Here is a 15617-nt window from a genome sequence, read left to right on the forward strand (position 1 = left end):
TCTATCTAAGGTATTTGCATGTTGAATCATAATTAGTGTTGAAAGATCAAATAATGTTGAATCATAATTGGCGTTGCATGTTAAATCATAAGTAGTGACTACATGTTGAATCATAATTAGTGTTGAAAGACCAAATAATGTTTATAAATGTTGAAGTACCAAAATGAGTAGCGATTGCATGTTGAGATAGATATCTATCTAACATATTCACATAAGGATCAAAGTTGTGAATTGTGATCATCTTTAATTTGATTGAATTACTTTAAGGATTGGCTTTACGAGCTTGTGTTCAATTGATTGACTATGGGCTTGTTAATGCATATGGAATCTCATGGTTTCCCTCCACTCTCCCTCCCTTTCCTCTCCCCTCAGTTCTCGAGAGTTGTCTTCGTTTCCAAGCAAAGAAAACTCTCCAGATTTATGGCCAACCTTTCCTTCAGTGATCTTGCAACAAACATGAGTTTTTCCCTTATAAATTTGTATAGAGCAATCAACCAATTTTGAGAAAGAAAAAAATATTAAATCATATCAAAAAAATCTTAAAATTATTATGATGTTCTAGAGGAGAGAGTCCTCTTCTAGAATGTATAACTTTTCTCTTGGTTAGAATAGATTTTTTTTGAAAAATGTGGTGGGAGATGAAAACTATCGATTTGAGGTGAGTTGAAATTTCAATCCGTATAAAAGAGAAAATATAGGTCTAAAGCCTATTTTTATTTTTTATTGTTCTAGATGTATATGTTAGTTATAACATAGTCTAAAATCAAAGGGAATAAGTTTATTTCCATACAGTTTTGTGGTGGGAACTAGACCCCTAATTTTCAACGTTTTTCAGCACCTAAAAAATTATCTATAAAAATTAGGAAAACATAAAAATTCTTATTCCAAATAATTATTAAAAATTATAATCCTTAAATTCATCCATTTCTATACATTTCAATGGTTTACTTCATTTCCAAATTCAAAATAATAATACCAATTTTATGTCATTGAAGTTGAACAGTTATACTTTCGTTAGTCTTTTCCTTTACAAAAGGGTGACACAGGTGTGTGCTTTTACCCTTCAGCTTTTAGATATTTAATGGCATACAAAACAAGAGGTCTGGAAATAAACTTAGTCACCAGGAAAGGAAAGGGAAAAGCCCCTTGTGCGGGATCTGACTCCTCTGAGTCCCTGCTTAGAGGAGGCAGAGATCAATCATGCAATTGCACAGCTAGGAAAATAATTATTCTTCTTGAGAATCGACCAGTTCGCCTCATTTAGGACAATTTATGGTTTCTTCATCATTTTTAGCTTAGGATTCATTGTGTAATTTGGGTGGCCATTTGGACAAACTGTCGAAGGTTCAAACTCCCCAGATTCAAAATATCAAGTGTTTGTTTAGTTGCAATGTCGATCTCATGTATGCTTGACAATCTGAACAAATATGGCATAATGAAATTTTTGTTCATTAAAAAAAATTATTTTTCAAAGGATTTTAATGAAATATGTTTTTCCCGAAAGTTTGCGAAATTAATTCCATATTTTTTTTAGATTTTATTACCAGTTTGTTTGCACAATCACTTTATAATTCCCAGAATTATTATATATTAAAAAATAAATTCATTAAGATGATATTAAATATATTTTTATTTAAAAAATTAATAATTATAAATTATGATATTTTTAATTTAAAAATACAATTTTAGTCATATAAAAAATAAATTTAACATATTACATAAAATTTCGTCATGTATTACAAAACATGTGCAATGCAGAACCATCTAAGGATAATTGGAAATTACTAATGACGTGCACAAACAAACACCTACCACCAAGTGAGCAAGCGAACTTCAACCAAGCAATACATTTGTTTGTCACTAATGAATTAGTTGCTTTACATAATTTTAAAAAAACTCAAACAACTAAATGCACCTATTGCACTCTGTGTAGCAGTAAATACGCAACACAAATACGTTGAAACATATAAAGATGACCAACTCTCCCAAGAAGTTCTCCTATCTAAATTCCAACGTGTCATGCTTACCACAAACCTATGGATACAAGTTGGTCTTGTTAATGGATCTCTTGGTGAAGTTAAAAACTACTTTGTATATGTCCATCCTAGCTCTAAGCCTCTAGAGTTGCCAACATATGTTACTATCACTTTTGATACCTACAATGGCCCACCATGGGATGTCAACAACCCAACAACTATTCCAATCCATCCAATTACCTGAGGCAATTGTACCCAACTACCGTTGACCACTGCATGGGCTATCACTATACACAAATCACAAGGCACCACCCTAGAGCAGGCCATAGTTGATATAAGTAAAATTGAAAGACAAGGACTCGCCTTTATAACCATCTCTAGGGTCAAATCCCTACAAAACCTTCGAATTGAACCTACCTTCTCTTTTGAGCGCTTTTGCAAAATGAAAAAAAAATCCCTACACTATTATTAGAAAGAAAGAAGAATCTTGATTGTTCTTGCTCTCACTTTAATTCGCTACGTCTTTTGTTTTCACTACCTGTCTTCAATACACTTTGCCTTTCTTCAATTGCCTAACCTAAGAATACCATTTGTTTGTTGTTAATTTTATATTCTTCTCTTTTATAGGTTCACTCATTGCAATAAGAAGGGGAGTAAAGTCAATTTGACTTGTCATATAGAATATTTATTAAAGAATTCCAAATAATTGCACTCTTCAAATTTTATGAGAAATCCTACAAATTTTATGTATACAACAACATTGTACTATCAAATTTGACACACATACTTTTACTTACATACAATACTTTTATCATACATTATGCATGCTTGTAATGACATTATTATTGATAAACTCTAATAATATTGATAAAATCTCGAATACACTATTTCATCACATTCAAAGTGCTAGTACATCCTAAAAGCATACATCTGCCCATAATATGAATTCACTACCAGCCGTGGCTTAAAGCAAAACTAACTATAGGTTATTTTCGCTGTCGTCATTGATACTTGACTACCATGAACATTATGCGAACCATCACAGTTAGCCACTTCATCCCAGCTCTATATCTGGCGAGAATCTAAAACCATTTCCATGTCTCTCGGATGATGAGGTATTTGTGTATTCAGTAAAAGACACTTACAACGCAAATGACGGATCTCAGAGACTAGAACATTCACAATACCCATCACTGTTTACAACATCAGTATCTGAGTCAGATGGAGTGTATTACATAGTGTAATTAAAACATAACGTCGCTTTGGCCGAGTGGTTAAGGCGTGTGCCTGCTAAGTACATGGGGTTTCCCCGCGAGAGTTCGAATCTCTCAGGCGACGTCAATTTAGTATTAGTTTTCCTAGACTTGGCTGGATACATACTGTCATATGTGAACATATGAACATTACTAATTGTGGAGCTTGCGTCTTTAAAGTTTAAACTTCACTACTCTACAAAATATGTGGCATCATCGGCTTTTAATTAACCCTTAAAAACTTCAACTAACATTTTAAACAACACTTTCCTCTGAATTATGCCTCCGAGTTAAATTCAGAGATATATCCAACATTCGTCCATATCATAGAAGAAATCTGTAGCACGGGTTATTTTCACGGCAGTTAAAAGTTTTCAGAGCAATTGTTATTTGCAGCCAACATGATACTGTCACCGAGCTAATTCAGTTTCAAAAGTTTAAAGAAAGAGAATAAATGCAGAAAATTAGCTAATGTAGAACGATAATCCAACTCCCGCTACTAAATACAGAAGAATTGCATAGCATAATTGTTTCTATTAAAAAACTAAAAAATTAAAAATAATCAGCATCTTACAACCCAACAACATGGTAGTTGAAAACATAAGGAATAGTTCCAAGGCTGTAAAGACTGCCCCTGCAAGATCCATGTTTGCAAAACCCATGTTCGTAGAGTTGCAGAGTTAGTGAATGACAGGATTCAGATTGCAGCAGATCTCAATAGAGAAGGAGGTCCTTCAACAGTTAGACTAATGGAGATGATGTTGAGGATTGGATATTAATTACAATGGATAAGAAAACTTTTGTATTTAGAACTTTATAGGGAAATCTAAAGCAATGTGGACAAATTTTCAATTGGTTGGAGAAGTCACCACTTAGTGAAAAAATGCGATGACCAAAAAAAAGTTGCATCACTATTAGATATCATGGGAGGACTTCCTACATAAGAGGTGGTTGCCTCAATTGTTCTGAAAGCGGCTGAGTTTTAGAAGTTAGTTCAAGGTGTTATGACAAAGAACCAAGGAATTGAAAGCAAACATAGCACTATATTCCAATAAAAATTGATAATTTAGAGTTTCATAGAGGGGCCATTCCTTTAAAAAAAATCAATGGGTGTTGATGAGATTTTTAGGATTATTTTAAAGCAAGTGGTTCCATTAATTTCATAGTGTGATTCTCTTAAAATTTTAAGCTCCAAAATTTATGCAAGTTGGTGGTTGGTGGTCTCGTGAATTTTATTATTTAGCATATTCATTTCATGAGTAAGCAACAAGTGGCAAAAAAGGCTTAAGTTGCCGAGCCAATTTCTAAGGAAACGTCTATCCAACCATCAAAAACTTGCACCTTATCAAGGTAGGACTCTCTAGCTCCCCACATTTTCCAATTGCTAATTTCTACAACCCTCCAAAGTAGGATGTGTAATTTCTCACAAATAGATTCTTATTAATCATAGATGAGTCCCCTCGAACTTGTAATTAGAAGACATACTATGAATACATATCATTTAATTGCTTAAAATAATCATTCATTTAGTCCTTAATCATTTACCACTTCCAAATGGCAAACCCTCTGCAAAACAAATACAACATGCCTAATTCAATTCTAATTAACCAAAATAACATTTAAGTATACTGACACTTCTTTTCTATAAGATTGAGTCAATATAAACTGCTTCAAATCATTGCAACAGATAAACTTACAGCGTAATTCAATTAACATCATGATAGAAACTATTCCTTCCATGCTCAATTTCAATTTATAACAAAAACATGAAAGCCTTATGTCATGTATTTTCTTTGCTTCATCAATACTTCTGACCAGTTTCAATTATCTTCCCTTCCTATCTCAACTTTGACAACATTGAGAAATGTTAAAGATAGCAAGTTTCCACAATCCACATTGAATTCTAGTATGCTTTTGGGATTTGATTGTGTGATATTATTTTTTTAGCATCAATGTTTACGATCATACTCTACGATCCACCATTAGGAATAACTATAAAATGCGATCATATTTGGTGTTGAAAGACCAAACTATGACTTACCGAGCAGAGCAGTGACTGCATGTTGAGATGGATATCTATCTAAGGTATTTGCATGTTGAATCATAATTAGTGTTGAAAGATCAAATAATGTTGAATCATAATTGGTGTTGCATGTTAAATCATAAGTAGTGACTACATGTTGAATCATAATTAGTGTTGAAAGACCAAATAATGTTTATAAATGTTGAAGCACCAAAATGAGTAGCGATTGCATGTTGAGAAAAGTATCTAACATATTCACATAAGGATCAAAGTTGTGAATTGTGATCATCTTTAATTTGACTGAATTACTTTAAGGATTGGCTTTATGAGCGTGTGTTCAATTGATTGACTATGGGCTTGTTAATGCATATGGAATTTCATGGTTTCCCTCCACTCTCCCTCCCTTCCCTCTCCCCTCAATTCTCGAAAGTTCTCTTCGTTTCCATGCAAAGAAAACTCTCCAAATTTATGGCCAACCTTTCCTTCAATGATCTTGCAACAAACAGGAGTTTTTCCCTTATAAATTTATATAGAGCGATCAACCAATTCTGGTTGAATGGGAGGTCTACGTGACCAAATCTTCCTACAACTCTCTCCATTGCCCGTCATCTTCAACATGAAGACGTCGACAAAACTACCCTTCCCTATAGATGTCATGACTCGTCATACAACTTCTTTGTTTGCACCTACATGGCAATTAAGTGGCAACCTTGTTATTTTGACTAGGTCAACTATTTTAAACTTTGCTAGATTAATTCATGGATTATATTTATCATGTCATGTGATATGTTAACTATTCGGGAAATTAATATTATTTTAAGGATTTTTAAGTTATGTTAAACGAATGGCTAAATCGTTTTACGATCATGTTGATGATAGATGTTATTTATATTCATATTTTGATGTATGCGTATGCATTATAGTTATGATGTTCGCATATAATGTTTTATTATCGACTGACAAATACTAACTCCTTTATGTTTGCAAGCGTTTGAGTGTCCACAAGTGTCGAAGACGAGGGTGTGGTTGAGGTAGAGAGAGTTAGCCTCTCGAAAAGGGATAGACAGATAATCCCTGCAGCATATAACACACCACTTAGTCTAGTGCAAAATAATGTTAATGCATTTGATTTTTATTTAATATCCTAATACATAAATGATAATAAGATATTGAAATGAAATTCAATGAATAGGATTCTATTTTTATGAAAAGAAAACTATTGTGTCTTATAGTTGCTTTGTTTTAGAAGATTTATAAAATAAATTAGGAGTGATAATTTATTTTATGACAATTTTAACTTATTTCCTTAAAAAGTTGTGTTTTTTAAATGAGATCGGTTTTAAAATGTTACTCGAGAAAAATCATATTTATTGCTGCTATATTCAAGAGTAGTGGAAAAATGCCATTTCAGCTAAAATGCGGGCAATTCTCTTCCACGACAAAGGCATAATGGAGGGAGGAAAAAATGATAAAGGCAGAGAGGAGAAATCGAGGAGGAGGATTGTTTTTGGAAGACGGAAGGGCGGAGCATATTCAGGTTCTTCCAGCTGTTGCCATTGTTTAAAATCAGTATTGCTTCCTGTTTCATAATTTAAATTCGAGTAAAAAGTAGAATTTTTCTTTATTTAAGACGTGTGTGGTTTAGTTTTGGCAGAGAGTTTGGAATTCATGTTTCAAAATGAGCAAGCACACAAATTTAGTTGTGGCTGTTTTCATTAGGATTTCGTTCCAAATTTAAGCGGGTTATGTTTGAGTTCAGTTTTTGTTTTTTAAACGGCATCTGCTTGAGACCAGAACTTTCTTGAAGTTTTAAACAAATTTAAACTTGAATTGCGCCCTCTGGCCGGCAGCACCCGCTCAATCCAAACGCTAAGAGCATGCTGTATTCCACAAAAACCCTCCAGCCACTCAAAATACCGACGGCCTTTTAATGAAACTCTCCATCATTTACTTGTGCCAACGTTTTCAGCCTAATTTAAGAGCAGTAGGACCACTTATCATACAAAAGCTCAATCTAAAAATTTATCAGGGGATTTTAGGGGCGTGTGCGTTGGCTTATCATTTGTTTCATGTTGCTACCTTTGACAAATTTAATATCAAATGGACTGGGAAGAGAGAGAGAGACGTGGATGTATTTTTACTACGCTTTTTCTTTTTAAAGCACTCTCTTTTCATTAAAAATTATAAAAGAAGCTATTGATTATGAAAGCACTCTCTTTTCATTTCTTTTCATTTTAGAATTTACAGCCTCATAGTAGTTATGGTGGAGTGTAGGAGGCCTTATCAAAATTTCCTCTGTAATTTGTTCCGTTTGAATGTTGTCCGGCTGGGAATGCCTGTCAAACATAAAAATAGACATAACTTTTATTAAGTAAATTACTTCCAGATAATAGTTGTGATTTCTATAGTGCTGAATACTTCCAGATAATGATTATAACTCCATTCTTTTCTAATCTCATTTAATTGTATGCCACGTGAACTACATCTTTTCCTTTCATAGTATTCTATGTTTTTCTCTGGCAACATGGTACTTGGATGCTAATTTGGTTCAGACTAAACAGAACCTAAATTGCTGTTCTAAAATTCAAAATAAACCATAAATATATTACCTCTGTTCAATTATTTTTCTGTGCGCATGCAGTAACTTGATGAAAGAGATTAGGTGTTAAACATCACCTCCACTTTGTATGACACTTTACAATCACAAATTAGACACATTTTCAGAATTAATGCTGTCATATTCCATGGACCGTAGCTATTTTACATTTATTTATTTATTTTAAAACTTTGTAAAAAAATATCTGCATAAATTGAGAAACCCCAAATTAATACAACAGTGGAAGATGGATTTTAAAAATAGATGTTTGATAGATGTTCTGTGATATGTTGGAAGTGTTATCACAGTAAATTCTAAGTTGTAGGTTGGCTGTTCATGTAGAAATGCAGCCTTCAAATCTTAATTGTTGAAGCACCTGACAAATCTATCTATTGACCAACAATGTGATTTATGATTATGTTGCAAGTGTCAGTCTTTACAGCACAAACTCATTCCGATTCCCCACAACTGTTTGAAAGAAATCCGCTCCGCCCTCCCTCCCTCTTCCGGACTAGACTATAGTTGCTAAGCGGTCGAGTGGCCCTACTATAGTAGCGGAGTGACCCGATACAATTTTCACTCTTTTGCTCCTTTTCAATTTTGAATATCCTACCGCTTTGGCCGAGCGGTTAAGGCGTGTGCCTGCTAAGTACATGGGGTTTCCCCGGGAGAGTTCGAATCTCTCAGGCGACGTTTATTCTTATTTTTTCGACATCAATCTTCATTCATACAAACCTGACTTTGTATTTCTGAAGACTTATGAAACTTGCTATCATAATCCTGCTACTTTACAGTCCGAGTTCATAATGCTGTGATGCAGCGCTAGCATTAGAACGGAGAGAATAGCGTTTTACTGTGCGACCTTGGCGGGATTCGAGTTTAAAGAACGAGATGCAATGCAAAAAACTAGAAACTTATTTAAAGAGAAATAACCGCACAGTTAAACACAAAATCACTTGACTGCAAGTTGATTCGATCCCTGGCCAAAAGGGGGACATTTTACAAGCCTCACTGCAAAAACAAAACCTTTCAAGCACTCCGATCACAATCAGAGATTACAAGATTGGGACAGTGACTCGTCCATGGTCGGCAGTAGTTAACAAACATTAACCGCACGGCATCCGCAATAATTAAACATTTTGAAGCAGTCTGTAGCGGTGAGACTGTAGAGGGATTTACAGCAAGAAGAGAAGGACAGAACAAAGGATCCAAAGAGAAGAGTGGTGTGAAAACACACCGTTGAGTGAGATGGAGATGGAGAAAGTGGATTAGGGCTCCGGAATCAGGCCCTCTCGCCTCGGATGCGGCGAGCGAGCTGGATGTCCTTGGGCATGATGGTGACCCTCTTGGCGTGGATGGCGCAAAGGTTGGTGTCCTCGAAGAGCCCCACCAGGTAGGCCTCCGACGCCTCCTGCAGCGCGGCCACGGCAGAGCTCTGGAAGCGCAGATCCGTCTTGAAGTCCTGTGCGATCTCCCTCACCAGCCTCTGGAAGGGCAGCTTCCTTATGAGCAGCTCCGTGCTCTTCTGGTACTTGCGGATCTCCCTCAGGGCAACTGTGCCCGGCCTGAATCTGTGCGGCTTCTTCACTCCCCCTGTCGCCGGCGCAGACTTCCTCGCTGCTTTTGTTGCCAACTGCTTCCGGGGAGCCTTTCCCCCGGTCGACTTCCTTGCCGTCTGCTTCGTACGCGCCATTCTTCTTCTTCTCTGCTAGCTAGGTAACAACACTGATACTGATGCTTTCCCTCTTCTCTTGCTGCCACTTTTATATCGCCCTTTCAAATTCAAATTAGGCGCCATACATCGTGTTCGTTCGATCCATTCCCCCTATCGACGGCTCTCCGTGGCCTATCTTACCCGCTCACACGGATCGCCGAACCCTCCACCAATCGATTATGTAATTGTGCACTTATACATCCCGATTGTCGGGAGGAATTTGATTGGAGTACTATTTAAGAGCTCTTGATGAGCTGGACTCCCTCCCTTTAGATTAGAATGAGAAAAATGTTATATTTTATGAAGAAAAAAAAAAAAAAAACTATAATTAAAGTTTTAATTGTATAGAGCTATGTACTAACAATAAGTTCATAAAATCTGCTTTAAGGTATATAGTAATAGAAGATATGTAAATAGAATAGATAATAAATCTATTGCTAAGTGACTTGGATAGATAATATGACGTCAGAGATCATGCCTTAGAAAAATTTGCAGAATGGATACTTCCAAATCCTTGACACTAAATCAAATATCTTTAAAAGATTGGTATCATAACCCATATAACTCTACCAAATAGATGTCCTTTAATCCTTAACCGAGACCTTATAAGGCTAGTATCGCACCTCATACAAACTTTATAGAATGGATACCCTTAAATTCTTGACTCTAAACCAAAAATCTTATAAATTAGAGATCATACCCCGTACAACTTTGTACAATGAATACATGTTAATCCTAACTCCAAATCAGAGATCTTACAAGGTCATAATCATACCGCATAGAACTTCATATTATGAATACCCCTAAATCCCTTAGGGCCCGTTTGGTTGCAAGCGTAGGAATAGAGAATTAGAATGGAAATTTGGAATAGGAATAGAAATGGAGAATGGGAATGGAAAAGACCAATCCCATTCTTGTTTGGTTCACATAGTATTTGATCGGGAAGATAAATGAGAGGAATGGAGATTGAAGGCCGAAGAGGAAAAAAGAAGTTAAGCACAACATTTTGTTTTAAAGCAGAGCAGATAAAATCTTTACGTGTTTTCTTTGACAGCCTTATACTCTTCGCGGCCTTTTGATTGGTATATTATTTAATCTTGTACTAGTATTTCTCGTACTAAAATGAAGGCAGAAAATGAGAGTTTTGAGGGCTTTTTCTAGCCTTCGAAGGGTTCGGGAGCAGTGATTATAGTTGTGTCCGTAGCTGGCCAGTGCAGGAGGTCTGGATTCCCGTTAACTGCGGCAGCAGTGTTTTTGTTTGGAGGATGGGATGTGGCGGAATTTCTGGTGACGTTAGAGATTGTGGCTGTGAAAGCATTGGAAGAATTGTTGTGGTTTCTCCTGTTTGCAGTGCTTCGTTCTTTGTGAGGTGACTTCTATTTTTTGTGTTATGCCTTTGTACTGAGGTAATTTAAGCTCAGACTCGTCGATAATGAGCGGGAGTTCAACCAAACTCAAAAAATATCAACGCTTAACACCACGGACCCGACGAGATTGTCAAATATGATTGAGTGAGATTGAGAATAGGAAGGGGCATTCCAATTACAAGTATTTTTGGGATTAGACAAAAGCTCATTTTGGGCTGTTTTGGGAATTCGCAATCCTATTCTGCATTCCAATTCTGCCAACCAAACAAAGAATATAATTCGTATTCTAATTTTCAATGCCAATTCCCGTGCTATTCCAGCAACCAAACGGGCCCTTACCGTTTGGTTGATGGAATAGAGTGGAATAGGAAGAGAAAATTAGAATATGTTCTATATTTGCTGTTTGGTACGCTCAATCAGAATTGGGAATAGGAAGACATATTCCAATTTTGCCCCCAAAATGAGCATATGTCTATGCCAAAAAAAAGATAGAATTAGAATAGCCATTCATATTCCCAATCTATTTTTTTATTAAAAAAAATAGAATTTAATTCAAATCCTATTCCATTTTTCTCTTCTAATTTTCAATTCCTATGCCATCAACCAAACGGACCCTAACTATAGTTAAGTACACAATCCCAAACAATAATAAAAAATAACTTTTAACCAACCCTATTCCCCACATTTTGGTACTGTTGAACATGAATATATAATTTGAAAAAAATGTATAGGAAAGTTCCATCTATTAGTCCCGAGGTCCCGGATTGTGTTGCGCCCAACATAGAAAGCTATTTAATTCCTCCGGATAGGGCTGATTTTGGGAGCCATGTTTGCTCTTTTACTTTTTAAGCCGTCCATAGGTGGAATCGAACAAGTGTGCAGCATATTTTTTCTTCCAAAATGAAAAAAGTCTCCGCCAAATGCCATAAATGCTGGACTTCTGCTAAAGTTGCCTATGACTCTTATTCCCCGCTAAAGTTGGCTGCGATAGTGTGAGACTCTTTATGGAAAGTGGCGCTCCACTATTTAACATTTAAATCATGACCAATACATCGGTTACAAATGGCAACATCTTTGACATTCTGACTGCTTGTTGCTTCTTCCATAGTCTTGCGCAACAAGCAAACCTAAACGGATATTCTTCAATCAATCTGATTATTTGACTTCCTGTGGATCATCACAACTCCCTTTTTCCCTCGTCTCTGAGGGGAAAAATTGAAGATTTTGAGCTCTGAATCGTAATAATTTTCTGATATTGATGGACGCGCAGGATTTTCCCTTGTTTTCTTGTTCTTGGGACTCCCATGGTACCGACACCACCTGGCACTAAATCAAAACTCTGATGGCATGCTACTAACAAGCATTAAATGCGCTTTTATCTATTATGTTTTTTTTTGTTTTTTTCTATTCGAAAAAAGAGATATATACCCAGGAAATTGGTTCTTGACCCATAAAAAATCAGAAATTTGATTGTGATAATTAAATTAAAAAATACATGTCTCAAAACTTAGGATTTTAACATTATGTTTTTGGAATTAAATTAATACTGGGGGGTCTAATGAAAACATTAGTACCCTACCTTATATATAAGGCAGAGACTAATAATGTCCAATGGGAAATGGGAAATGGTGTACCGAGTAGTACTCTTGCCTAATGTCTAATTTGGTTTTTTTCAATGACAAGTGAAGGAAAATGCAAGTTGTACAGAGAATCTTGATGGATATCGTTTTGCAATTTCCTACTGGAATTGACTCAAGATGCAGTGGATTCAAGTGCTGAGCCATATCTTTCAATATTACCCATTTTGATTTTGATAATATCTAGAGTGAGGCCCTCTTTATAGCATAATGTGAACAAGGGTTTGTGTCTATGATTGTTGCAGCTGTTCAAGACACAATATTGAGGTCTTTCGACTATGGAGATTGTTAATTACGGAGGATGCATTTAAGGGATGTCTTGAAATGGGTATCTCCTTGTGCATCTAGTTTTAGGAGATGGCTTATTGGGATTGTTTCTTTCCGTGGGAATAGTTATATGAGTTTGATCTTCATGATCGTGCAAGGCTTACATCCATGTTGGTATTACATGATACATATTTTTTTTAATGTAAGAGATCAAGTGATGTTTTGGGGGTTGTTATGGGGTATATGCAAGATCGTGATAGGCTGAATTGGCCCCAAATGTGGCGATCAAATTTTACAAGAACAAAGAGTTAGGCAGCTTGGAGTAAAGATTTCAATAAGCTATCAACATTATCTCAAATATATGAAAGAATATAATCTGTAGATAATTTAATGTGGTGAGGGACCCACAATATGACCCCCTCTGAGGGAGGTGATGATGTGGTGATTTCCACAATAGATCCCATAACCCTCACAACCCTTTGAGTTGCAGCCCGCCAAAATGAAACCATGCACACCCAAGGAAATAAACCATGTTATGTGCACTGTCAATCTAGTGGCACTAATAGGTTGACATGTACCTAGAAATGTGACCTATACCTATACAGGTTTTGGAAGTCAACCTGTACCTACGAAATTTTTGATATAGCTATAGTTGATCTCTGATTTTGAAAGGGTATTTGGATGTTTAATTGGTATTTGAAAGGGTATTCAAGCTGACTTTTCAAATCTTTTGATATATAAGAAATCTCAAGTAGTGAGGATAAAATATATAAGTAGAATACATGGAATAAGATGGATATGTGAGCAAGGAAAAAGGCACAGCAGGAAAGTGTGGAAGATAAGCCATAAATAATATTCTGATTAGTAAGGATCTAGAAGTCAAGTCACGATAGAGATCTGAATCTGCAAAGGAAGTTACTTCATAAACGAGGTCAGATTACTGTTACCTTCTAACCATTGTAATAGTGAAGAAATCTCTTGATAGAGTTGACTTAACACTCAGATTGTAAATCCTTCAACAAGATGACATTTCAAGATTCAAGTGTTTGAAGACCTCTAACCAGGCCATCCCTAACAAGGTGATCAAAATCCTCTAATAAGGTCATACTTAACAATATGTATTGTAACCTTTAACAAGGTTGGCTCCTAACAGAGCTCAACTTAGAAGAGTGAAAAATGTTGTAATTAGTTGCACGGTGGTTTTCCCAAATTAGGTTTTCATGTTAAATCTTGGTGTCATCCATGTTATGTTATTTGCTTTATGCTTTATGTTTTTGCAACTATTTCACTAAAGGTTAAAACTTATTAATATTCACAAGGCTACTTTATTAAGTGAGTTACAACAATATCTTAGTTTTAACCGACCTAGACAAGTATAGCATTATCAATGAAAGGTTTGATTTGACATTCAAGGACAAGGAATTGTTTTGTGGTAACTGATTCACCCCTCCCCTCTTAGTTACTATCTTCATTTCCAACATAATATGCTTCATGTCTTTCTTGTAGATATCACTTGTGTGTGTGTGATGTCCTCATGTGTGTGCATGGTATGAAAATGATAATTTCAAGCTCCCTTGAATAGTAATTTTCAAGATAAAAATAAATAAAGCAAGTTCACCAAGGCATTGAGCAAAACAAATTAAACACCCAAGACAACGTGAGTCCCAAGAACCAAAACCCTTTGGGTATAGGCTGACCTGGTTGATCTGTACTTGTATAGGTTGATTGGGTTGACATGTACCTGAGGTTATCTCGAGGTCTTAGGGGTGGTGCAAAAAGAAGCAAAATGCGATGAATGTGCCAAAAGGTAATAAAATAACACCAATGAGGGTCATGCATAGAAATTAGTGACAACCTAGAGATTTTAGAAAGATTGGAAGAAGAGAAAAGGACCAAAACCATGCTAAGGAGGGTTAAAAGGTCTCAAAATTACTAGTCACTTGTTTTCACATTTCATCTCCCTCTGAATGTTTCCCTTCCCTCTTAACTTAAAATTAATCATTAATCTTAATTTTTTTGCTTAGACAATTATATTGGAAACTATGACCACACTTTATCTTTCCTTAGTCTCCTCTTTTTTGCATCCCCTCATCTTTGTTCATCCTTCTCTCATCTCTTTTCATGTATCTAGACATATCGAGTCATAGTCGTAGAACTACGGATATTTATATATTTATAAATGATCATTTTTCACCTTGTTACGTGTGTCTGTCTACACACACACATATGTCTATATATACACATCTATGTGTGTACACACACACACACACACACACACACACACACACACACACACACACACACACACACACACACACATATATATATATGTGTGTGTGTTTTTGTGTGTGTGTGTGTGTATACACACACACACACACACACACACACACACACACACATATATATATATGTGTTTGTGTGTGTGTGTGTGTACACATATACATATATATATGTGTGTACATATGTATATATATGTGTATGCATATGTATATATAGATATATAAATATATATACACATTTCTATATGTGTATATATGTACATGTATATATATATATATGTGTGTGTATTATGTATGGGCATATGCACCGAGTTGTGGTGCCAAAAAGGTGAGAAGGAAATTTTTTTTTCCTATTTTAAAAAGTGCGTATGCGCTATAAAAAAATTAAAAAGTATATATGATGGGCTGCAAACCCGCAGCCCATCATTTTCATCAGCATTTTCTTCTACTCCTACAGCAAGCAGCGCGTACGCGAGTTGAAGACTCAACATTTGCACCACCATTT

At 35.7% G+C, this 15617-nt stretch overlaps 1 protein-coding gene and 2 non-coding genes across 3 annotated transcripts; 2 read left to right on the plus strand and 1 right to left on the minus strand.

The window, feature by feature from the left end:
* Positions 1-3232: 3232 nt before the first annotated feature.
* On the plus strand, positions 3233-3314 carry TRNAS-GCU (transfer RNA serine (anticodon GCU)). Its single transcript has one exon. It is a non-coding gene; the product is annotated as a tRNA-Ser (tRNA).
* Positions 3315-8459: 5145 nt separating this feature from the next.
* Positions 8460-8541, plus strand: TRNAS-GCU (transfer RNA serine (anticodon GCU)). The gene has a single exon. It is a non-coding gene; the product is annotated as a tRNA-Ser (tRNA).
* Positions 8542-8788: 247 nt separating this feature from the next.
* Positions 8789-9600, minus strand: LOC149552711 (histone H3.2). Its single transcript, XM_089788265.1, has one exon. It carries the CDS (start codon positions 9539-9541, stop codon positions 9131-9133), a length of 411 nt encoding a protein of 136 aa, XP_089644391.1. The 5' UTR covers positions 9542-9600; the 3' UTR covers positions 8789-9130.
* Positions 9601-15617: the final 6017 nt, after the last annotated feature.

The sequence above is a fragment of the Cupressus sempervirens genome, chromosome 6 (assembly GCF_028749045.1).
Source record: "Cupressus sempervirens isolate cs-2001-9-10 chromosome 6, ASM2874904v1, whole genome shotgun sequence".
NCBI classification, from domain to species: Eukaryota; Viridiplantae; Streptophyta; class Pinopsida; order Cupressales; family Cupressaceae; genus Cupressus; species Cupressus sempervirens.